Source organism: Malurus melanocephalus, unplaced genomic scaffold (assembly GCF_030028575.1).
Source record: "Malurus melanocephalus ecotype Western Australia unplaced genomic scaffold, MMel_1.1 scaffold_684, whole genome shotgun sequence".
Lineage (NCBI taxonomy): Eukaryota > Metazoa > Chordata > Aves > Passeriformes > Maluridae > Malurus > Malurus melanocephalus.
The window spans coordinates 250,413-275,126 of NW_026623916.1; the positions used below are offsets into that span (position 1 = coordinate 250,413).

At 40.8% G+C, this 24,714-nt stretch overlaps 1 protein-coding gene across 1 annotated transcript in view; it reads right to left on the reverse strand.

The window, feature by feature from the left end:
* The window catches only part of LOC130584239 (disco-interacting protein 2 homolog C), a 113,975-nt gene that overhangs the window by 76,736 nt on the left and 12,525 nt on the right, over positions 1-24,714 (reverse strand). The window contains exons 7-12 of the mRNA XM_057384090.1: positions 16,267-16,358; positions 12,423-12,533; positions 2,707-2,830; positions 1,981-2,090; positions 538-640; positions 128-192 (exon numbers count right to left, since the gene is read on the reverse strand). Coding sequence (XP_057240073.1) covers positions 128-192; positions 538-640; positions 1,981-2,090; positions 2,707-2,830; positions 12,423-12,533; positions 16,267-16,358 — 605 coding nt within the window. The remainder of the gene's footprint in view (positions 1-127; positions 193-537; positions 641-1,980; positions 2,091-2,706; positions 2,831-12,422; positions 12,534-16,266; positions 16,359-24,714) is intronic.

The window sequence follows — 24,714 nt, forward strand, 5'->3', positions numbered from 1 at the left end:
ATTTTGCTTTCAAAGCAGAAAAAATTGTATTAGGAGAAACCGTAGGACATCCCAGTTTGTGACAGCAATAAGCATATTAGGTTAGTTTATTTTCATATACTCACAGAGAATAAAAAAATATACTTACTGTAAGAATTCCATGCCATAAACCAACATCCTTCTTGAAATCTAGTACATTCACAATTGTTTCAGCTGTCCAACAAAAACAAAGCAGAATTTATTWTTTAGAACATGGCATTGACCCAAGGCAAACCCACTCAAAGGAARGAAGCTTCAGTATAACATGACTGATGACCTCAAAGGTTAACTTTCAAAGCAAATCTCCACTGCAGGATTTATATTGGTTAGGACATCATTTGTACCTCTCCTATAGATATTTTGAACACGTACATATTKCCTGAAACATGAAAAAAAATCAGGYTTTTAAATCCAAAAGCCTTTGGCACCAAACTGTGTAAAACGTAAGATAGGAAACTGATGAGAAATTACAATTCCCATTTRATTTTAAAGATGATGCACAGGGATTGCCCTCCATACCTTCTGTGTATCCACAAGCCTGGGTCAGAGCTTGGCAGTGTGTCAGCAGTGCAATCCTTGTCACAGTTACCCCAAGCACACTTCCATCTTTACACGTTTTGTACTAAAAAGAAATAAGGAGGGAAAGTCAATGTGAAATAATTTCCTGATTTCCATTATTTAATAACTACATATAAAGTGTTTCCTCTGCAGATGAATGATGGACACATCTAATGACTCTTTTTTAAGAAGGCAGCAGTATTGGGGAGTTTTGGAGGCATTTCTTTGTTAAAACACAATTTTTTTTTTTTCAGATAGACTTTCTCTTTTGACTGAAGCTTCCCAGGCTTGATATCTGAAATCTATGTGTTGTTTGAAAACAGGCATTATGGAAAAATAATTCTAACAATTCTGATCATGTCAATGATTAATGGACTGACTAGATTTAGCAGAGAATAACCTAGTTCAGTCTGTTCAGTGTTTACATGTTAGATTTTAYAGGCCAACCACTAAACCCGAGCTTSTCCCTCCTGCATCTTGTAAAGCATGTGATAAGAGCTGACTGCAGAATCCATGCTGGGTGCTGTGATAATAATCTATATGTATACAGTCTGAAAAACACAAGCTCYTTGATCAGAAGAACATGAGACTCATGAGAAAGCAGCAGAAAAAAGGTGGGAGGCCATTGGTGATTATTGAAATAATTTTTGTAACTTTATGCAAAGGCCTGAGAACCATCATTGGCAGTTAATAAATTATACATTTCTCTTTCTCCATGATGGAGATTAGCAGCAAGATTGAGAATGGAGACATCTCTGCTTCTCTAACCCAGTCTCCTGACTGCGCAAAGACAGGAAACACCTTTGGTCCATTTATTTGCACTTAATCCCTTTGAAGAATAATTTAAATTCAGTACTGACACCACTGAATTCAAGGCATCTGAGTTTGTGCAGGAGTGGGAGAAAATGATAGGGGAAAAAAGGAGGAAAATTAAATCCAACAGCGTTGCTAACTTTCCCCTCCTGATGCTGTTCATGGGGAGTGTGACTCACAAAACAGAAAGTGACAGGCTAGCATTTGAACAAGAAGTCCTTTCTCTTTCAAAGGGGCTGAAGGCTGAGATATGAGAACTGAAGCTTCACACTGAACCTTGTCTTCTATTCATCCAAAGGCTAGTGGGCAAGCCCACACTGAACAGAACAAAGACTGGTCAGGGCAAACTCAATATAATACTGTAGCAACCACAGAAAAACGTTAATGTTAGAAACACCCAAAATGCAATTTAACATTCCATTAACTTTTCTGAAATCAGTATTGGTCGAATTTAATAGAAAACATTACTTATTAACAGGCTAAACCAAGAGTTCTTTGCTTCTGTGACTACTGAATGAATAATGATGTCTACCTACTCCAGAAGTGCCATATGTAATGACTGGAGGAGAGGATGMATCTTCATTAACTCACCTCAATGTAAGCTGTGTCGTTGTTGGCATCCTTGATGTGTGGGAACCAGTCACGAGGCGGCTTGGAGAGGTGTTTAGACTCTGTGACAAACCACAGCAGCTTTGGCCAGCCTGAGGTACAAACAAAAGCCARCTTTTGTCAAGTTTCTGCTGGATAAGACAAGACAAAAGCCTTCCTTGTCAGAGTTTTATGCTTCCTTTGAACCTTAGCATAGCATGGGAAATAAGATTTTATAGAACTGACACAGCTATTGGGGTCTTTTTGGACACTCCCTGAGGGAATAGATGGGCAGTTTAAGCTGTTACTGACCCGAGCAGTTTCATTACCACTCCCCTGTCGGAAGTTACCGCCCCTACACTTCACGGAAGGACTGAATTGTGTGAATACTCCTCATCTGCTWCAGCTCTAAAGTCTGCTGCTTTGATTTTTGTGGCCACAGATGGCCTCAGCACCCCTGGTTGAGCCAGCAGAGAGCCAGACTGGGAGCACTGGTGCTGCTCTCCATCCATGAAGCTGACACAGCCACCACCACCAGCAGTGACACTACAGGACAGGGTGACCCAGCAGTGACAGCCAGGACAGCGGTGTCTCAGCAGCCACAGCAGCTCTCGTGACAACTGTTTCATCACAGGCCTGACCCCACCCACAGCCACTAAAGAAGTGCAATGACTGCTGCTGGCTGTATAAATGACCCGTGACAGCCAGGACAAGACAGGGTTTGRTTACCTTTGAACTGGGGTATCTCCCCAGTGGGGCTTTTAGGCAGTCCTTTATGGCATGCATCGCTGGTCAAGGCCACAGTAACTCCACAGCTTCCAAGCAAAAAGCCTATTTGTTGACTTCCTGCATCCTAAGAGATGACAAAATACACAGAATTGATTAAAAGTGATTACGGGCTGAAATAATTTTTGTCCTTGGGCACATTATCTTGAGAGGAACACATTCTTTTTCTTTTAAGATGATTTCCTTTTAGCTGATTATCAAAACTCATCAGCTTGTACATTGACAAAGGAATTCTACAAGCTAGATATCCTCTTGTCTGTAGCAACATAAATCACAAGGAGAGTGGGAGCCATCAGATGGCATCTGCTCTTGCATCTCTTCAAAAATGACAAGTGGCTCGGAGAAATGCCTCATCTGACAGAGGGTTGTTCCATCCAGAGGGATCCCTGGAGAAATGGCCAGGCAGGGCCCTCATAAAGTTCCCCAAAGGCAAATTCAAAATACTGCATCTGTGGAGGAACAACCCCTGTACCAGGACAGTCTGGAGAGCAGCTTTTGGTGAAGGASCTGGGGGTCCTGGCAGACACCAAGCTGAGTGTGAAGCAGCAGTGTGCCCTGGCACTAGGAAGGCAAATGGCACCCTGAGCTGTGTGAGGCCAAGCATTGCCAGCAGGCAATTCCAGGAAGTAATATGGATTATAGGTGCTTCCACCTGGATAAAGCTTTCAACCTTTAAGATACTATGATGGGTGTACAGCGGTGAGTTCCCTGTTTATGCTGATCTAACCTGATTTGTCAATAACCATTTCATTGAGTAGTTACAGGCACGTTCCAGGAGCACTACATACAGTCAAGTGCCCATTAGAGTAAGCTCATTACGTTTTACTTTCATCAGGGGAATATAAGCAGTGAGATTAAGAAGTCATGTAATGATTTCCAATTCTAGGCCATAGCTGCTCTTCAGGAGATGCTGTGCGTCTACAGCATTATGTCTGCTTTATGTATAGTGTCTTGTCATTACTCTTTTATGAACTTTATATCTATCCACTGGGCTCTTTGACAGAGCAAAGCCCCAGATGCACATGCACATAGAAATATTAACATTAATAACATTAATAACATTAATTCTTCACAGAATTATTCTACACAAAAGTCTTAAAAGATCAAATTAAGATATCTTTCAAACCAACCATAAAGCACACTTAACCATGGAAACAACCAGAAATACAGGACAGTTGCCTTAATCTATTGATTTATTCAAAGCAAAATTGCCTGATGGAAAGAAAGCCCCAGAGCCTAAATGACTAATTTTTAATGCAATTTTTATGTAGTCATATAAAACCAACTAAAATGAAGAAGCAGTGAGAACAGAAGAAAAGCAAAACCTGACTTTTCCATACCACCTCAAAATATGTATATGGCAGCAATTAACAGAGCAATTATTTGGCTGAGCAATGTGGGACAATAAACTGATCTGTTAAGTCTCTGCTGTGTAACTCCTTCCATCCAGAATTACCGTAGCTGATTTTGTTTACTATAGCCAGAATGCATTTAAAACCAGGGAAAAATGAAAAGGTATTTTTTCAGCAAGGATTTTAAAATTTAATCTTGTGTATCACCCTTTCCCATATAAAAAACAGACCATGAACAACCTTTGAACAACATAACAATACTGATGTCTCCATGAATGACATTTTGGGGAGCACGTTGTTGGCCCCACCACACCTACACCAGTGGGGATTCCAGGACTTAAAGGGCTCTGTTAAGGATTAATTACTGTCCTCACTGATTCTTGCRTCAGCTGCACCACCTCTGTGTTGCCACACCTATGGGACAAGCACTTAGCCAGATCTAATACTGGCTCCACATGAAGATGAGAAATGTCTCCACTCCTGAAGCCTGCTCAGAGGAAGGAAATGTGGGTGCCTGAACAGTGCAGGAGAGATGGCTCTGCCTGAGGATCCCTTGGAATGGCAGGAACAGGAAGGCAGGAGTGCTCCATTGAGRACACCACTCCTTGGACAAGACACAACTTCAGACACCTGCTACTCTGTCATCTATAAAGGGAGGTCACAAATTTCTTTTAAAAATCAGGTTCATACTACCATTGCTCAAAATTTCCCATTAAATTTAATCTAATAAATGTTTATTAATATACATAAGAATTTCTAAGTACAAATTTTTAAAAGGCATATAAAATTTTCTAATTGAATGCAGCAACTGCATTGACCTCAATTTTAAATCACAATGTTGTTATATAACTGTATATATATATATATATAACTGTATATCCTATAAAAGAACACTACAAACTGTTTCACCACTCTACCAAGAAAAGGCCAATTCCCAAGSAATGAAATCCCATTTAATGTAGAACTTTGTAAGCAGAAATTAACCTAACAAATTCCACTAAGAAATCTAGCATAATGAAACCAGTAGAAAGTGTGGACCTTCAAGAATCAGCATACCACGGCCCTGGCGGATGCATCAGCTTAGAAATCATCTGTCAACCTCTTCTCACAGCAAGACAAAACAAGAGGAAAAAGAAACTTGTATTAGTAGTGGAGTTTTTTAGGTAACACAAGAAAGCTTTCCCTTAGTGCCATACTGACTGTCTGCGAGTATGTCCACATAAATATTCATCATTCATTTGTAGCAGCTCACACACATATATGGGTTTCTTAATACAATCTGTGCACATCACAGTTTGTAACAGCAGACTGCTTTACATCAGGACAACCCATCTTAAACAGCAWTAAAATCTTCACCCCATTCCTTTTTGTACATTTATTCTTTCAATTGTAAGGAAAACATGATTGAACAGTTGTGTGATGGAAAACTGCTACAGGAGATTGGAAGAATTTCACCAGACATGGGCAGTATGTAGCATGTTTTACAGACTTTCAAATCCCACACCGTGCTCTGGTGGCCACACTAAATCTTGCCTCACAAGAAAAAGGCAAATCAAGATGCTGAAGCAGAGGTGCCATGACAGACACTGTTCTCAAGGGCCACAGGAGCTCCAATTGAGGATTCTGCAGTGTGAACAAGTGAAGCTTTCTGGAAGTCTCCTACTTGGTATCCATCAATTCCACCTTCAGTCTCAGTCTCTCACACTCATAACTAGTTATCCTCACCTTCTGCCTGCTTCTGGTGGATTCAGCCTGACCCAGAATCTAAAAGTACTGCAGAGAACAGAGACACGAACAAGGGGTCAACATCCCTCGCCCCAGGCAGGTGCTTCTGTGATAACTGCTGCCCCACAGAAGAATTTGTTTCTAACTACTCAAGCAGTGTTGAGGTACTGGACTGACAGCCAGGAGGTGGAAGATCTGAAACCTTTATACATCCCCCAGACACACCAGAATGTCACCTACGTACTCAAGCATGTAAACATGACAGTCTTTGCTGTTCCTCATAGCTCAGCATGACAGGCCCAGAACAGTGAGGACCTTGGGCAAAACTTGTGTTTGAAAAATKAAGTTTGAGTTAGAAGTGCAGTCCTTTGCCTGAAGCAGTCAAAGCTTCCATGTGGGCCACAAAAAAAGACTACTCAGTTTGAAGGGAATAATTATTTCAGATTTCACAGACAAGCTATCAGCCTGACTGGTGAGTAATGTGAAAAGAATGGTRAAATGGTGAAAGCTACTTTGTAAGTACCAAAAAGACACAACCATAAGGAACCACAAAAAAAAAAACCCAAACACCAAATCCTCTTTCCCTTTTAAAGTCACTCTCCTACCTGTGAAGGGAATAGATTTTCAGGACACATTGGTTTATCAGAAGTGTTACTTGCTGTTTTGGTAATCTGCTACTTTGCAACCCCCCACTTGCCATCAACACTTTATTTTGCTGAATGTTGAGGGCGCAGGAAAAACCTCAGGAAGGTGAAGACCAGGTGAAACTCAAGGCAGTCCCAGCTGCAGACAGGAGAGACTTGCCAGAGATGCTCATTGTCAAATCCTCCACAATTCACAGTTTGAAATGACACGTAATGCAGGTGGAAGGCAAAACACAGAGCTGAGGGATTGTAGGATGAGGTCTGAGACCAATTGCTGGCTTTGAAACTATCATTTTACATTTCTTGAAGGTACAGCACTTGCTGGGGTATGAAAAATGAGGTGTGCATAGCTTKAGACTATGTCGGCACACACCTAGAGAGATCAATTTTTCAGATGAAGCARGCAGGAAATCCTCTCTGCTGTAGGCAGCCATTCAAAGTTCTCTAAAGACTTTTATTAAAGGTTCCCTAAAGATTTTCACCAGTACCTGGAGGCAAATTGTCTTCTTCCTGCCRCAGAGAGTGATAATTCATTGTCAGGATAAAAAAAATCCCACGTGTGGTTGCATTTCAGCATGCTGTTAATGTCATTTCTGCAATGCTTTGTGAGAATATCTGTGTGAAGGAAAACAATTACGATCCTGTCTCCGTGAGTGAGAGTGCATGTCCTTATCTAATAAGGAAGGAAGGAAGAGACAGCCTGTGCAAAGGTTGGCCTGATAAAGGTTACTTCTGTTCACTTGCAAATCCCAGACTGCTTTCAAAATGAGAATTATGTGGTGGAGCATCACAGACTGAACTAATCCTGTTTTCTGTTACAATGCTTAGTTGAGCTCCAGTGCCCTTGTCCTTACAAAAATTTGCTGGTAAAGAACAAATAGGGCAACGATCAGATGTAAAGGCCAAGCATCACCAGTTCTGAGCCAAAAGTTGAAAGGCATCGAGGAAACTCTCCTTTTTTAAAAACAYAAAGACCTTTGCAAAAATTAAGCACAGTGCAGATACATCTTCATAACCAGCTTTAAGATGAAGAAATTAGTTGTCTCTGTGGACAACAGCTTCGGAATCTGTCTGCAATTTGCATGTGAAATCCGCAACTATAAGCATCTTAACATCCAAAAATCTTAATAAAAGCAAGTTAGTCGTTATTTTTGGCAGGGGACACTGCATGAAATGCGATATTCTCTCTAGGAAACTACCATTTCCCAAACTTGAAAATCTAATAAAGGAACTGACTTTAAAGGATCTAAGATTCACTGTGGCAGACAAAGCAAGGACTTCTTAGCACTGCACTGCTGAAGTGTRTGAAGAGGGACAGACTGGCAGAGGGCTTACAGGGCCCACCAGTTTGCACCAGGGCTCAGGGAACTTATATTCTTTGGAGGGACTGGAAGACTATGCCACTGAAAAGAATACATAAAGCATTTTTTACAAATTTGAAATCCAGGGGAGAAAGAGATGCATTGTCAAAAGGTGTTCAAAAGCATCCACAGTTTCTGGCACAATGCAGCCCTACGATGAGTAAAGCTGAGAGAAAGCAAAGCTCATTTTATCTCMAGCTCTGAAACACTAGGAAAGATGTCAAGGTGTATTTCCTTTGCACTAGAATTCTTCTTTTAAMGGAAGATATGACTGGGACAATTTCATTGTCTTGGAAGAGATATACCTCCCTGGCTACCGTTAAAGCTTTAATAACCTTTCAGGATTTAATAAAAAGAGCTCCTGAAAAACAGTTTTTACTCTGTATGAAGCATCCTTTAAAAACCCCCCAAGTGTCCTGGAGCTGGTATCTGCAGATTTCCTATGACAATACACAGGCACAATTTTTCCAATCATACTGTGAGAGCCAGCATCTGGAAGAGCACTGGAAGAAATGCCTGCTGGAAGCACACATAACATTAAATGTAACAGGAAATAGGAGAAATTAATTTTTACATGCTTTCATGTCACACACACACCCTGCCRTAAATTCTGCCTATGATAAGGAGGCCATGAAGATCTGTGAGGGATAGCTTTCTTCCTATGTTCACAGCATGTGACTGAGCATAACTATGAAWGTGCTTGGAGGACAAAAATGTTATTTTTAGATTAAAACTGATTAGCTCCCCTGACTGTATCAGAGCAGAATAATAATATCTTTCATGGCGCCAATCAAATGGAAAAAAAACCTTTGACCTAAAAAATATAAAGAAAAATAAATCAAAACTGTATTTTAAAATCTTTTCATAAGGGACACAGTAAATCACTGTTTGAACTAGAACTTGACATGTTGAAACTCCCATCTCATCKACGTTGATGGTACATTCTATGACATACAGTTTTCAATTCACATCATACCACACATACAATGAAAGAGTTTGTAAAACTCCAGCTCCAGACAAGATTAACAAAAGTGGCAGTTCTGAAGGAAGAGATGTTGTACAGAACATATAATTTGCTAATGTTTAGGAAATATAGACAAATTTGGAGAGAGGGACTCTGTTCTGAAAGAACAGCAAGCCAAGGGATGAGGATCAGCTACAACAATTTTGGAGTGTTGATGATGAAGGCATTACAATAGTATTGCAATGAAGGGAAAGGAAAAATGCTGCTTGTTCTATTGTTACAATGACTGCAGAACCCCTGACTGCTGCTTTTAGAATAAAGACTTGGTTTGGGATTTCAATTTTTAATTTTAGATCTCATGTCCCATSTCTAAAGAGCCAAAACCATTCTGAATGAATGCCAGTTTCCAACTTTTCTTTGCCAAACACTAGGAAGCATTCTGGGAATAAAATTGGGGAGTGCTACATGGTTGCTGGATGTTCAGACAATCCATCCCCTGGCATCCCAATCCATGCCAGGTTACACATCCCCTGAGCCCTGGGGATATTCCAGGCATTCTGTCAGCACAAAGGTGGGATACAGAAGAAGAGAGCAAGGCAAAATGGACCTTCACCTAATAATGAATAGGGAAAAAATCCTTTGAAAATCTTAAAAAAATAAGTTACGCTGCAAAGAAAAGGGAATGCACACCAAACCTATCTGCTTGTAAAGCACAAGCCTACTTCTATATGGATATAAATGTTTGCAGAGTAATCTGTAAGCCAAAAGTCTATCTGGCTGTAAACATTACTGCTCAGATTTAAAATGCCAGGGACAAAATTCTGCACAGAGCTGTTAAAAACTCTTCTTTATGAAAATGTAGAACAGTGTTAAAGCTGCTAATACAAATTTTTAATACTAAAAATGGCTCCTAATGTAACTACCTGAAATAGCTCATCCTGTATTATTATTCTGTAAGCCTATAGGATACTATAATATAAAATCTAATATAGTTGCTGGTTTATTTGCTAGTTCACATCTCTGTCTTCCAGAGAGCAACCCAAAGGATGTCCACTGCCAAAATGTACTGAAGCATGCAGAACAGAGAACAAATAATGGGAAAGCATAAAAGAACAGTATAGGCCATTGTGTGATGACACAAATGACATCTTCCCACGGATGCCAGAAGCAATCCGCTGCCATTTGACCAGGCAGAGGTATTCCTTCTGGGACTGCTCAGAACACGATTTTCATCTCATTGTTTCCACTCCAGTTGCCTTTCCATATAAACAAATGCAAAGATATTTGCAATAGTATATGCTGTGAAATTGCATAGTTTTATTTATAGAGTATAGATCATGTTGCTTTTTTAACTGACATCTCTGTTATTGTGTTATTAATTTGATATTTAAACATCGTGGCAAAAGATAAACAGTCTGAGTCTGTATATATTCCATTTATAAATATATATATATATACATGTGTAAGTGTATATTTATATATCCATATATAGACACATACTTTTAAAAAAACAAACACCCTGGAGGTTCAGCCAAATTAGGGTAAGTTATTCATTTGACACAGAGTATTTACTTGGACAGCTGGATTTTATAGTTTACTGGATGGATGTAGTATCAGATGTTCCAAAATAAATCAAATTTACACCTATCTATGTGCTTTAAAATGTCATTAAATCTCAGAAAATAGTAACAGGGAAAGACAGATTTTTTTAACCCTCAAAACCATGTTGCTTMTTTTTTTTTCATAGAATGAAAGCAGATTTACCCATTTGAGCACTCTGTAAGATCTTAAAATGTACATATTTTGCCAGCCTTATTTTGTTGATGCATATAAAATCTCTGTTTTTTATCAAAATAAGGCACCGTGTTATGCAACTGCCTCAAATTCAAGGTACTGCCCTTGGACGTGAAGGCAGGATGAAAGCCCAGTGCAAACGCAACATGTTTCTACTAAAATCATCATTCTACAGCCATGTCCACCTCTCAGTGCTCTCAAACACAACATTTTACAAATGAAACAGCATGACCCTACTCCCCAAGCAGGGATGGTGGTTGAGGTCCCATCCTCTCCCCCTGCATGGCCTTTCCAGCTCATCTCCCTCTTTCCTCAGCCTCAGACAGTTTAAGCTGGAGCACGTCCTGTGTCCTCTTTCCCTTGGTTCTTCCTTCTGCTCCGTGGCTCCCAAGGCTGCTCAGCCCGTTCATGGCCTCCTGTTGCCTGATCCACTCCCTCCCTCCTCCTTCACCAGCTCATCAAACCACCCTGCTGGCTGGGACATGTGTGATCCTAATGGAGAAATGCTGAGGTCAAYTCAGCTTCTCAGGGGTGAGGAAGGCTCAAGCAGGTTCATTTAGGAAAGAATCTCCAGATATTCTGAGCTGTTCATTTGCTATGCGAGATGTGCAAACTGCAAAGCCTTTGTGAGGGCTTACAATCTTGTTTTCATGGCTTTCATTCAAAAGGCGGGGTATCTGCCCATGAAACAAAGATTTGAGCTTCTCCTCCACGGTGCTATAACGCTGGAGCATTTCAAAGAAAAGCCCTTGACAACTGAAACGTTGAAATTTGACCAAAACAACACATTTGCTCAGCCCTTTCCTTGGAAAMATCTCATGGCTTCAGTCAACATTTTCCAAAACAATTTACTTTAAAAAAGAAAGCTTGTAAGGATCAAAGAACACTCTTTGTGTGGACAAGTCCAGACCAAATAATTAAAGCAAGGCATTATTTGCACTAGCTAATAAAAATGCTATTATACGAGGGGTATGTGGGAACAGCCAGACACATTAAATTCAGGGGATACAACCAAAAAACCCCTTGTGATGAATAAATAAATTTTGCTGTATTTACATCCATAGGCATACATCCTCAGAAAAACCACAAGTTCTGCAGAATCCATGTAAGTGGCCCAGCTGAGGTTCACCTCCACCACTGATCCCCCTCCCCTCACTGCCCCCAGACACTCTTTCTGCCTGGAACTGCTCTTCCTGTCTCCTAACACTTCTCTGGGATACGTGGTTTAATCTCTGAACCGACACAGGATGTGAAAGGCAGCCGTCAGTTTTCTCTATGAGTGTGTGTTCCGTGGCAAGAATTCCTAAACTGAGTTTGTTCCAGTGCCACCCTTGGCAGAGGGTGAACCATGGTGACAGAAACTTTGGGGTACATATGCACATATGGACACAGGAGAWGGCACTTCCATAACTGCTTTGAAGTAGCACACACAGCACTAGTGGCATTAGAACATAGCTTGGGTTGCAGGGACAGGTGGAAAATCAGCAGTTGTTGCCAATGATTCTTTGTCAGTGGCCAACACCAGAAGGCTTTAAAAGGCAACAAAGATAATCCATCTACGGCTGGCAGAGCTGCTCTCTTGAAAAATTTCCCTCTCATTTTCCACGCAGACCTGCATTTGCTGAAACTGCAAGCACATCTTCAGATTTTCCGTCACAAAAAAGAAGGAACTATATATAATTCACCACACAGCGCTATCTTGGTATCCTCAGATTCAGAGTTAGCTAACCACAAAAATGTACTCCAAAGCTATGCTCAGTTGTGATTTATTCTGATGTAAGTTCTAAAATAGAGTAGAGACAAGAAACTAGCTCCCCACCTTTCTTGTAAGTGGCACTTCAATAGGGACGGGGACAACTTCGGCAAGGAGGCAGCCGTAAAACGCCACCATAAAAGCAGCAGGATCGTTGTTAGGAAACACAAGTGTTACCTGGAAGAGARAGATGAACATTAAAAATATTGTACCCTAGGTGTCAGGTTTTTTTAATTGGAGTTTTCATGCTTCCTTTTGGATGGAGATGATACTGGAGCACTTCTAAGACAGCTACTCAAATGACTAATGACAGATGAATGAGGAATCAGAAGGAATTTATTCTGATAAATACTCTTTTTATGAATATTTTCACTTAGGATGTAGTTAAATATTTTCATGCGGCACTGTTTCCTACACTGACAACACCTTTCATCTGGTTCTGAATTAATTGATTGCTTTACCAGTGTTAAATAACCAAGTAAATGGAATTAACAGAATTTTAGATTCTAATGGAATTACTCGCTTGAAATTACTAAAACTGAAGTGTACTTGTGACCAATTCAGATTAACCAGACTTRAGATGTCAATCCTTACCACGCTGTTTTGGCTCACTACACTTTGCCTCATACAGGAGTTTCATTTCAGGACTGGACTGTTGTCCAGGTGTAGTTTCTGTGTAGTGTGTGCACACAAATATCCACTAACTAGAAGCAAACGTCACATCCAGAGCTGGCCCAATCACATGCCAGCCTAGGTGTGGATTTATTGAACTTCCCAGCATCAGGGATAGGGCTGGGGAATTATTTAGATAAAAAGAATGCCAAAACCAATGACAGCAGATCCCTGGAATGGTCATGCCTGAGATCCTCCACAGGCAAAGGGGACAGACAGGGGAGGGTGCACAGCCTTGCTGAGAATCCAGCACCTTCAGAGAGCCCASAGCTCTCCTTGCAAGGGCAGAGAACAGCCCTGCTCTCACTGGTGAATGACCTTAGTGCCTGGATCCTCTCTGTGGTTTTGTTTTGGTTCAGTCAGATGAGCGTTCTCAGCTCACATCTCAAACAGCTGTAGCACAGCTGGCAACTCCTGCACAGCCAACTGCAGTGGCATGCAAAGGCATGGCAAATGCTTCCAAACCTCATTCCCTTGGGGTCACACACAGGACAAGGCTGCATTGTTACACCTCCTTGAAGTTTGCCAAAACTACTTAGTAGTTCTTGAGTTTTGACTGCTTTGGCATCCACAGGAGTTTTGTTGGAGTAAAATTATGATGTTTTCATGTATGCTCCAAAGGTCAGTTACTGGAGAYTGTGTTTCCAGAATTTTCACAGCTTTCAAAGATAGTTGCCTTCCATGCATTAACTTGATGTCCTCAAACTAGAAGAAATCTAACCAACTTTGTCCAAGTGGGTACAAACATCCATGTTTTTTAAGCTGAAGACTTTAACCTCACAACTCTTTAGAGTCGGAGCAGATACACTGCTACTTTATCTGCACACTTGCACATTAARCAATCCAAATGCTGGAGATGGCCGTGCAGAGCTTACTGCATGCAAATGGAAATAGAGGGATTTTGCCAGGTGCGTGGTAGAGATCGCTGAGCCCAGCAARCATCTGAAAGAACCCAAAATATACTTTGAGGGTTGTTGGGTTTTGCGTTGGTCTCTGCTTACATAAARGCAGTGAAGGTTTGGCTGGGAATCTTTGCAAAGGAGCTGACAGAGGTGAAAAAAATCTCACTGAAGTCCAGTGGGAATGAAGCGTTAACTTCCTCTACAAAAAACATTAATCACTAACAGACTTGTACCAAATAAATAAATAATGTGAGTAAAAGCAAAAAGGGATAAGGTTGAAGGAAAACAAATCATACACTGTATATTAACAGATGAGAATCTGGTTAGCTAGTAGATATTTCAGAGACCAAGATTAATTTCCAGGCAGCTGTCTGGGGTGATGCAAGGTTAAATTTCTGAAGTTACTATAGAAGGCAAATGCAGTTTGCCAYGTACAATACCAGAAACAGGGAAGGAGATGCAGGCACGTTCATTTATTTTTTGGCTCAGACAAAGAACCTAAGAGGTGAGGTAATGGTAGTCATGAAAAACAGATTGTATTAATAGAAGGTGTTTTTAAAAGGAAAATATAAACTATTWTATATATATATATWWAAATAAGGAAACAAATAYATTCTCACTTGGAAAAGATCAGAAATATGTGCCTGTATTTAATTTAGTATCTAAAAACTACTTTTAAGTGTTGTCATACAACTCATATTACATAGAATAAAGTCACCTTCAAAGAGGTCAGGAAGATTTTAAGTTATTACAACAGGGGTGTAACAGCCATAATCACAGCCTAGAGYATCAGAAGTGCAGTAACACCTCATCTTCAAGGTGAAGTTGCCTCAAATGATCACGTTCCTGTTACGCAGAAATGCCAGGCAAATGTTTTTACAACACAAAGCGTACGCTTTCAGCACTCAGCCACAAACATTTGTTTCACTCTAATCTAGGTGGATTTATTTTAGAGCTGCAATTTGCTCTTTACGTGTCCTGTGCTAGCTAAATTTCCAGCTTTCAGCCTGAACTATCCACAAATCCTTTCTTAATGCTGCGAGATGCCAGTGACTGCTGCAGAAATGACTGTGAAGATGGGCAGGCAGCACACAACRGAAAAGGGGAGATGCATGTTGCCCTTATGCCACCTTTATTCTCTGGGAGCTCTCTGGATGGACTGTTGTGATGGGCACACCTCAACAACTCACTGCTTCTGCTGTTGCTTAGAGACACACTTGTAAGAAAAAGAGAGCCTTCAGATCCTAGACCTGGCTGAATGCCACTGTAGGAAGCAATTTAGATTAAGKGTCTAGAGATCCTTTAGTTAATTTCTTTATGATTTGTATCAAAAAAGAAACGCAGGAAGGACTGTCACGTTTCTTTTTTTTTTCCTTTTTCTTCTTTTTTACCTTCTGGGAAGTATTATTGCAACCTCTCATTTTGATGCCCTAAGACATGTGTAATACAAACAGACATGTTTCTCACATGTGGCACAAGAGGATCAAGTGWAGCAACAGTTTGAGAATTGCTATCAGACCTTGGAGGGGGGAAACTTAATCCCACACTCACAGCTCTAAGCACTAGGGCAGGACTAAAAGCTGCATTTCTGACAAATTTGTTCTGGAATATCCATTTCACGGCTTCGATCCAAAGTGGAATGGGACCTGTGGAATTTTCTAGACACACTCTGGCAGGGAAAATGAGCAGCAGGCTCAGCCAGCCTTGGCAGACAAAGGGGTAGGTTTGCAAGTACATTGTTAGCAAAACCATACGATGTTCTTGTCTTCATTTAACATCTTCAAGTSCTATCTCTGCAACTCTTGCTCTCTGTGGGCTCTACCCATCTACTTAGATTCAGTCTCCAGCAGTAGCTGCATCAGAGTGAGAACCAGGAATGGAAATATTCTCTCTGTTACCACTCAGTGTCATTTATTTATTCAACTGGCTGCCAAAATGTGCTGACTTCGCTTGTCTTTGTCCTCTACAACGCTTCTCTTGTTTCTACCATCTCAACAACTACAAAGTCATTAGTAAGTGAGTTTTTTATCCACATGACACCTCCAGGCTCCATAAGCAAGCTTTTGCTAAACAGACTGTTGTTCAATGTCCAAAAAGTCTCTTTCCATGGGAATGTTTATTGAGGCTGCCACAGCTTCAAGTTATTTTTCAGGGGGTACCAGCTCAGGTTACTTGTAAGTCAATTCAAAACATCTGTCTGAMTGATCAGTCTTAGGGAGTATCATCCCACACCCCACTATTTCACATCACTAATTTCCTCTGAGACCCCAAATACTTCGTTCTCTATTTGTCAGCATTGGATTTGAACTATTACAATTAATCATTGARATACTCACCCTGTCTCCAGGTCGTACCATTGGTTCTTGTTTTGTGCCTAATTTATGTAGTATATTGTAAGCAACCTTCATACTTCTGGTCCAAAGTTTGCCTGTTAACACAAAATTTYCAAAATTAATTTAACAATTCTTATGCTTTACAAGAGTATTAAAGAGGAAGAATACCTAGAAGTAGAAAACACACAACAGGAACATTTATATTAGTTTTCCAACTAAATATGACACCACTACTGGGACAAGTGGAAATACTTATATACTTATCAGAAGTTTTCTTTGAACTTCTTTTTTCAAGACAGCAGCACTTTAAAAAAAAAGAAAAGTGAGAATGTTTTCTTTATGGCAGAAGTTTCTTACTTTGGAGAAAATTGGATCTTGACTCTGAAATTAACTGTTAGAAGGGGCTGATACTTCATCAAGTCCAGATATCACCCTAACACCTTAGCTGTAGCAGTTGGACATGACACATTTCAGCACAGACTGACTTCAAGRGTGATACTGAGGTTTCACCACCTCAATTCTCTTACCATGGAAAAAGGAAAGGAATTCCAAGAAGCAGAGGCAAAGAAAACTCCAACAGAAAACATCCCACAGCCAAAGGGGCACACTGAAGCAGCAGGGACCCTCTGAACCTTAGCACATCCACGTGACTGTTTCACTTTAATCCTGGGCATTTTTGCATTTAACTTGGGTTTTCCTTCTCACCCGCTCCCACACCCTCCCTTCTCTGACTCATTTCACTTACCCCAGGTACCCCTCCTGACTGACTCTCTTCTCCCTTGCTTAACCTTTCCTRCACCACTCTTAGCTAATCCATATCAAGCCCTCACCCCAATATTCTATAAGGAAAAAATTCTCTCACCAAGACCTCCCTGCCCACATTACAGGCCTTTCATTAATCCTCCAGGTGATCGGCACCATTGCTCTTTCAGATGCCCTTTGTTTAGAGACCTTTTTACTTCCATGTGAACAACACCAAGTTTAACAGCCCTTGTGCTTGGCTGGCCCCCAGGTACTGACTTTAAGCACTATTCAGTCTGACAGTAACAAATCTTTAATTCATGCCCACCAATAACTGAAACGATAATAGGTTCTGACAACGGATTACCTATGGAGTTCAGCAGTTCAGCCTCCCAAACATGCACTATTGCTATTTATAACTAAGCCAAGCAGTTGCTATACTAAGTTCCTCCATCTCATGGTTATAAAATGCAATACTACTGAATCATTTTTAAGTGCAAATCTGCTGTAAATATAAAGTATGATGAGAAGGCCAGGTTTTCTTTTTTCCCACTTAAGGAAAATTGGAAGGGTCACTGCTGCTTGTTATAGAGAAAACACTAAATGGGTTATTTCTTATGAAAACAGTAATATCATATCATCRAACTATGCTTTGCAAAGTTTTAAATTTATTAAAATAACTCCAGTATTTGCATGTTGAACTGTCTTGCTGCTCAGAAAGGAACACAACTCAATTCTCTTTCACTGTAAACTCAGCACAGATACAGGAATATGTCTGCAGGATTAACTCTCACAGAACTACCTGCATTTGATGGAAAACCAGCCTTTTGAAAGCATCCCTGTTGCTACAGTTAACATTTGAACTTGACAGGTGAGTAGGATAAAAAAAAAAGGATGTCTTAAGAAAGCAAATATTCTTAAAGTTTTTCAACATGAAAGCTTCAGTGACAAAAGAGCAATTAGTAATGATACAGAATATTGGAGAATGGAAATCAAAAGCCTGGCAAAAGTTCRGAATTGCAAAAGAAAACCATCTTTACACAAAACACTTTTAAGCTTGAAATGAACATTGAAGAAGCTGCTGTGAAATGTTATRTCTGAGCTATAAAGATTAAATCTGTTACAAGTCTTAAATTTACATTTGTGACACAGTCACACTAACTTTTTATCTATCAAATGTGTCATCAAATATTTGCCTTAAAGTCTAAGGGCTATTCATATGACAGTATTTAGATGCACTCTTTCAGAAGCACCCAGGTATGCAGTACAACCATCTCCATCTAACAGACCTGAATAAATGCAGAAATTAAGTTTTCCCAAAGACTAAAAAAATTTAAAGGAGTACTTTYTACTAAAGTTTTAAATAAGTTTAAACACAATGATCTTTTGTTGCCAAWATTTTATTTCATCTTCCAAGACACAGATGATATAAGCCTGTCTTCCTAATTCCTCATCTTTCTGTTTGAATACACTTTGAACTGCCCAAAAAAATAGCCAAATAGCCATAATAYTTCCTAGTGGCCAGAAGAGTCTCAAATTTTGTCACTACAGCCCTTACCTTCTCTATTTACTGGTGTGATACCAACSTGTGTTAAGTATCTGACTTAACTGGGCACACATGTGCCTCTGGGTACAAAACTGTGGAAAACTGGAGCAAAGCAGCTCATTTCATCCAGCTGGGAAGGAGCTGGAATATAAAGACCTTACAAGCTCTATAATGTCTCTCCAACCCCTGCAGGCTCTCCCTACCCTCAGCTGCTGCCAACTCTGCTCCAGTGCCAGGGGCAGGCAGGGACCCCAGGCACCCTGTGAGCAAGCAAAGTCCAGGCAGATCTTGAACTGAATCRTTCAACAGGAACTCTGTAATTTCTATAGCAGGGTATATAGCTGTGTTCCCAAAAAGTAAATTAATAACGGGCCACAAAAGRAGCAGTAACCCAGAAGCTGGAGCTGGGAATGCATGGATGATCAGGGCTGCTGGATGGGGCACAAACTTCTGGCCAGGGGTGGGCTGAACCATGGGTTTGTTTTGTCACCTTGGCTGTTTGCCCTCTCCGATCCGACAGCACCGAGAAACACAAAGGACTCCACGTCTGCAGGATAACAGCCCTGAGGAACGGAGGATGTTATACACAAGGAAATCTTTGAAGTGTTTCCTTCCTTGGTTCTGCCTAGGCTGCAATTCAGAGCAACTCCTCCTTTACAAACTTGAGAGATTAGACGCTGCTGGGAAAAAAGCCGATTGCTAAAACCTCTCTCACAAATCCCGATGCCGCGACCTTGCCGTGACCTCCAGGCAGCGCCACATGTGTGCTGAGGGAGTGGGAGGCCTGGCAGGGCGGCCAGCTGTGCTCCAGCCCAGCCTTCCCCCTGACACGGGGCTTAGGGCCCGTCCTGTGCGGGATAAACCCGCTGCGTTAAAGGGAAATCTATTTGTGGCCACGGGGGACACGTGCCACTGTCCTCAGCCCGAGTTCAGTGAGGCACCAGCGCTGCTCAGATAAACACACCGCCATCCATCTTTGGAGCTGGCCTGAAGGCGGGGGCAGATGCAGCAGCTYGGTGTGGTGGTGAGTGGAGCAGCCGTGAGCCCTCACAGTGCCAGAGCTCCTCTCTCCCAGCCCTGCTGCTGCCCCTGGCCCTTCCTGCAGCTGGCACAGAGCTGGAGCAGCAGCCTGGWGCTGCACTGCTGCTTCCCTGCTGCAAACAGCGAGCCCTGTGAGCCCTCCTGCTCCCAACATTGCTGCCTGTATCCCACTGCTGCGGGGTCCTGAGCAACGTTCCTACCCACCGCATCRGGACAGGGTTTGTGCCTGTCAGGCTCTGATCTCCCCAGACACATTTTAACAGCTGCTTTCTTGCATTTGAAAATGAAGGATTGGTGTGTCTTYTACAGAGGTGTCCAGTGGTGTTTAAGGCACGAGGGCTCCCTATGGAAGGGCCCAGGCTCTGGGCCTGCAGTCACTGCCAATCACACACACACACCAGGAGGAACATGGGGCACTGGATGTTTAAGAACCTGAATTACCCCTCAGTTTTCAGGTCACAAAACTATTTCCCAAACAAAGTATACTGGTAAGAGTCCCCTGACTGATTTTGAAAAACAAAACCCCAACAACAGGCAGTCAATGCACACCTTKTCACTACTACAATTTATTACCTTGTTCCTACCTTCCATCGAGCTGCTAATTGTGATGCTGCTTTCCAAAATCTTGTATAACTCCTCAAGATGGTAAGAAACAGAGCTTTTCTCTCCATCTATCACTGCCTAACTTATAATTGCTTYTTTACTGAAATAAATCTTCTAAAGATGATCACATGTCCCTGAGCYGCTGCTGTCACTTTGCCAGAGTGCTGCTGCCAGACTCTCATGCCCTGGCAGCACGCTGCTGCAGGGAGGCCTTGCAGGTTCTTCACRCACTTGCAAACTGAGCAGAGAGTCCCCACTGTCCAGTGAGTAACAGCAAGCACCACTCTGCCWCTGAATCTGAGCCATATCTGGCACACATCACATGTGCACAAGTGCTCGGCAGGACAGGATGGAAAACAGCATCTCACCTTCTGGCAGCTGTGACAAACACTGTTAGCACCCATGTGGAGCTGGGCCCTTTTCTCTGGCCACTGGAGTTTTGATTTAGTTGAGCAGTAGCAACTCGACACCACCAATGATATATTTTGTATTCAGTCATCTTCATTTTTTAAAGGCTACTCAGATGGCAATAAAATTTAGCAAGTCCCATCTRGTTAAGCAGCACATTATGAAGGTAAAGGAAACACAAAGGGTGTTAAAAACCACACAAAAAGGGATCTGTTAACAAAAATGAGATGCTTTCCACATGACACTGAAGTAAATCCCCTTCYTCTTCCTTTCCAAATCTGTAAAAGGACTAAACGTTTGTGTTGAATGTAAAGAAGGTTTCAAGAGAAAAGCTGAACCAGGGAGAAAACTGAGAGAGGAAACAAACCACAGCAAATTTCCTTATTGTCTTCAGGACTCTTTTCAGAACCACACAGCACTAACTCAACAAAGCCAAACAGTGGGTGCTTACCAATCTCCATGCACAGCTACTGCGAGACTGCCAAAGTTCAACTGCAAATAATTTTGTCAAATATTCATTTTCTCAATACCACAGTATGACATTCATCATATTGAATGGAGACATTTATTAAATCTAGTGTAAATGACAAACTTCCTAATGCTATGCAGGTAAAGGGGATTTTTTTCTGCTTTGCAAAATAATAGTCACAGCTTTAGTACTTCATAAACTCTTTAGATTCAGCCTGAACAGCAAAAGTTGTTGTTTTTTGGGATAAAAAATCCAAAGAAAATAAAAATAATGTTCTGTTGCAGAGAATGAAGAATGCCAGACATACTCAGAACAGAGGTAACCTTGCTATTACAGCGCTTGATACTGTGGTCTAAATCATATAATACAGCAATTTTCAGTCTTTTTATCAAAAAAAATAAAAGTTTGAAGTACTGAACAATCATAAGATTGATATTAATCTAGGGATTTAAACCACGACTATCCATACCTCTGTGAGCCCTGAATTATTTCAGAGGTAAGGACAGTCTGATTATGCAGCTACTTGGTCAGAAGCATCTCAAATCTGTCTCTCTCCTGCTGATAATTGTGAAATTCCTGGCCTAGGAGATTCTCACAGAATGGTCAGGGAGGTTGCAGGTTGCAGAATGGCTTCTATTTTTGGCCTGCTATTACCTTTCAGGCCAGGATACCTCCAGTATGAGCGATATCATCTCTGCTGAGGCAGAATAATTTGGGCCCTAAAATGTTTACAGTTGCTTTCAAGTTATTTTTAAAATCAGGAATTAATTTGAGAAAAAAAAGGCCCATTTTCCAAGCATTTCCTTCTCCACAGAATCCAAATGGATAAAGGAAAAACAGTTCTCKGCTCAGAGAGTCACCTCTGCTCTTTTTTGTAAGCCTTGATGTCTCTAGTGGCCCTCTGATGTGGGAAACACTATGTCAGAGCTATTGAAAATGTTTATATAAAAACCTGATTATAGAAAGTGTTAGATARAGGAAATGAGATTCTATGAATCAGACAAAGTTAACTAGTACTCATTTTGTTATTTTTAATAATGGTTACAAATAAGAAAGCTCAAGACTTGTTTACTGCTAAATTACTTYCAACCTTTTATTTTTCCCCCAGCCTTTCTGGTTCTCCTTAGAATAATTATTTTAAGTAAGAAAAGTAGCTCTSATATCATAAGAACTATATAGGATTTAATTGTCCTTTATTCATATTTCTCCTCTAAGAAACCACTAAGCACTTCACTATTAATACCAAAACCAGATGCCTCACTACTCTGATTAACTTTGTCTGAGTCAGAAATTGTCTTCCTTTTTCTCAAAGCACACATTACTTTTCTAGTCAGAGTTCAGACTCACATAAAACCTGATAAAGACAAATTTCCTTCCCATATCTCAGACATTTCAATTTATGCATATTCAGTGATTTGATTTATAAAGGGATTGAGAATAACTTAACTAAGATGTTCCCCACTTAAACARGTTCCCAGAGGAACAAAATATTTGAGAAATAAGTAATATTCATAGCGTTTCATTCACTAGAAAGAATTTAAGAATTTTGAGTACATTAAATAAAGATTACAGCTGGGGCACTGAGAAGAACKTCAAGAACTGAGGCAAACCGCTTCAAACACTTGCTGGAAAAAAAGGATCAAGTCTGTGAGTGCAGTTATACATTTATTCCATCTAAAGTAATCTAAGACACATGGACAAAACCAGTCCTGACATGCTATGAAGACAAGAAGCTCAAAATCATGCTGAAAAAGACACAGGAGATACAAGGCAGTGCAAATTTCATGAACTCCTGCAGAGAAATGGGAGGGCAGAGATGATTTTTAGCAACAGCTGGAAAGTGCAACTTCTTTAAACCAGTTCCCCTTGTGGCMCAGAAGCTCTCCACAATCCAGAGCATCACCACTCAAAGCCACACTGACAAATACCCACAGCAGCATGGTCAGAGGGAGGAATTCATTCCAGTAAATCACAGGGTGGTCATATACACTGATCCACCACTGTCTGCCATGGCAGATCACAGCTTGGCCTCTGCTCTGAGCCCTCACAGGTGTCCCTGGACCAGACAGCAAAGGAGTTGTGAGGAACACTTTGGAGAATCACAATTTCGTGGACTCTTAGAGCTCCTTTTCTGCATGCAAGGCCACCAAGGGCAAATAGCAAAGCATTCTGGAGAGATGCAAGAGGACAGCACTACATTTTTCAGTGCCAGAGGGTAAGAATTGAGACCAAGGTCATGGATGGGATGAGATTTCACCATRCAGATGCAGCAAAAGGCCTCAATTTGAAAAAATTTGCTCCTAAACCAATCTGTGAGATTTGGACACAGAATGGCTGTAAAATAAATAAAGAAAGACACATCTGGACTGTGTATGGTGCTCTAGTTACAGCCCAACAGACAGAGAGGAAGCCAATATTGTCACAACAATCCACAAAATAGGAGGTAAATAAGCCTAATAAATAAATAAGGTGGGAAAACATGAATTATAGTCCTACTTTTCTCAGGATTTGGACAATGTAGAAGAGGAAAAGTTATCTTAGGACACAGAAGSAGGCTAGGTGGCTCCATGAGCCATGCAGATATGTTCCTCGGGTTGATTTGCTCACCCTACAGCCTCAGGCAAAGCAGGACATATGCTCAGACTCTCTGGACAGAATCCCAAATTCAGAAAAATGGTCTGATTCTCAGTAACAGCTTAATTTCCTTTCCTGTCCAATTTATTTAGGGCATTCAGCAGATGACATGACTTCTGCAAACATGTAATTGCAAACTTTAAAATTCTTCCCTAGTTTCAAGTAAATGTCCTTAAGGAAGAAAAACATTCATCAATGGTGAATCGTATGTTTGCCCCCAAAATTAAGTGACTTCTTAACTYGAAAGTACCTGCAGGGAAAATGTTTCATGCATGACCCTAAGTTGAAAAGGTTCTGTTATGCTTTAAAAGCCTTTAACTATATTTGCAGTGCCAAACTTCCAGCAGACAACTTTTTGGCCAGGGACCATCACTGAGCCTGACTCCTGAATGGAAATGAATGTTCAGCACTGAACAAAACAGACAGACCTCTATATCACAGCATGTAACAACATTCTCTGCACAGAACTCCAGGTCCCTGAGAAGGTAGAAATAAAAAAAGCAAAGTAATTTTTTATATCCATATCAATAGTACACGGAAATGTTCCAACTCGCTTTCAAAGTCTGACAGTTATTCATAATAATTTCTTTGAACATCTCCCAAATGTCCCCTGAACATCTCGAAATTAGAAGCAATATGGGAGTTATTTGTCAGAGATATCCTTATGTTTATTTTTATTTGGCCTTTCTTGGTTGCAATAGATTGTCAGGCAGTACACATGGAAATACATCAATGTACCAAAGATCACACTGAAATATATCCTGGCAAATCTATTCCAAGGGGGTACATTTGCTAGTWGTGCAACTACCTATCAGGAGGAATAATTCAAATCACACTTACTACAATGTCAGTAGAAGAAGGAAAAAAATCCTATTTAACTTTTCAGGAAGCTGATGAATTTTGCACACCAGGTTATGCTTTTGCAGAACAAAGCTTGGGTGATATCCAAGGGCAATGGATTTAGACATTAATCTTCAGGAAAATGTGCCCTAGGACACATTTCTGTTTA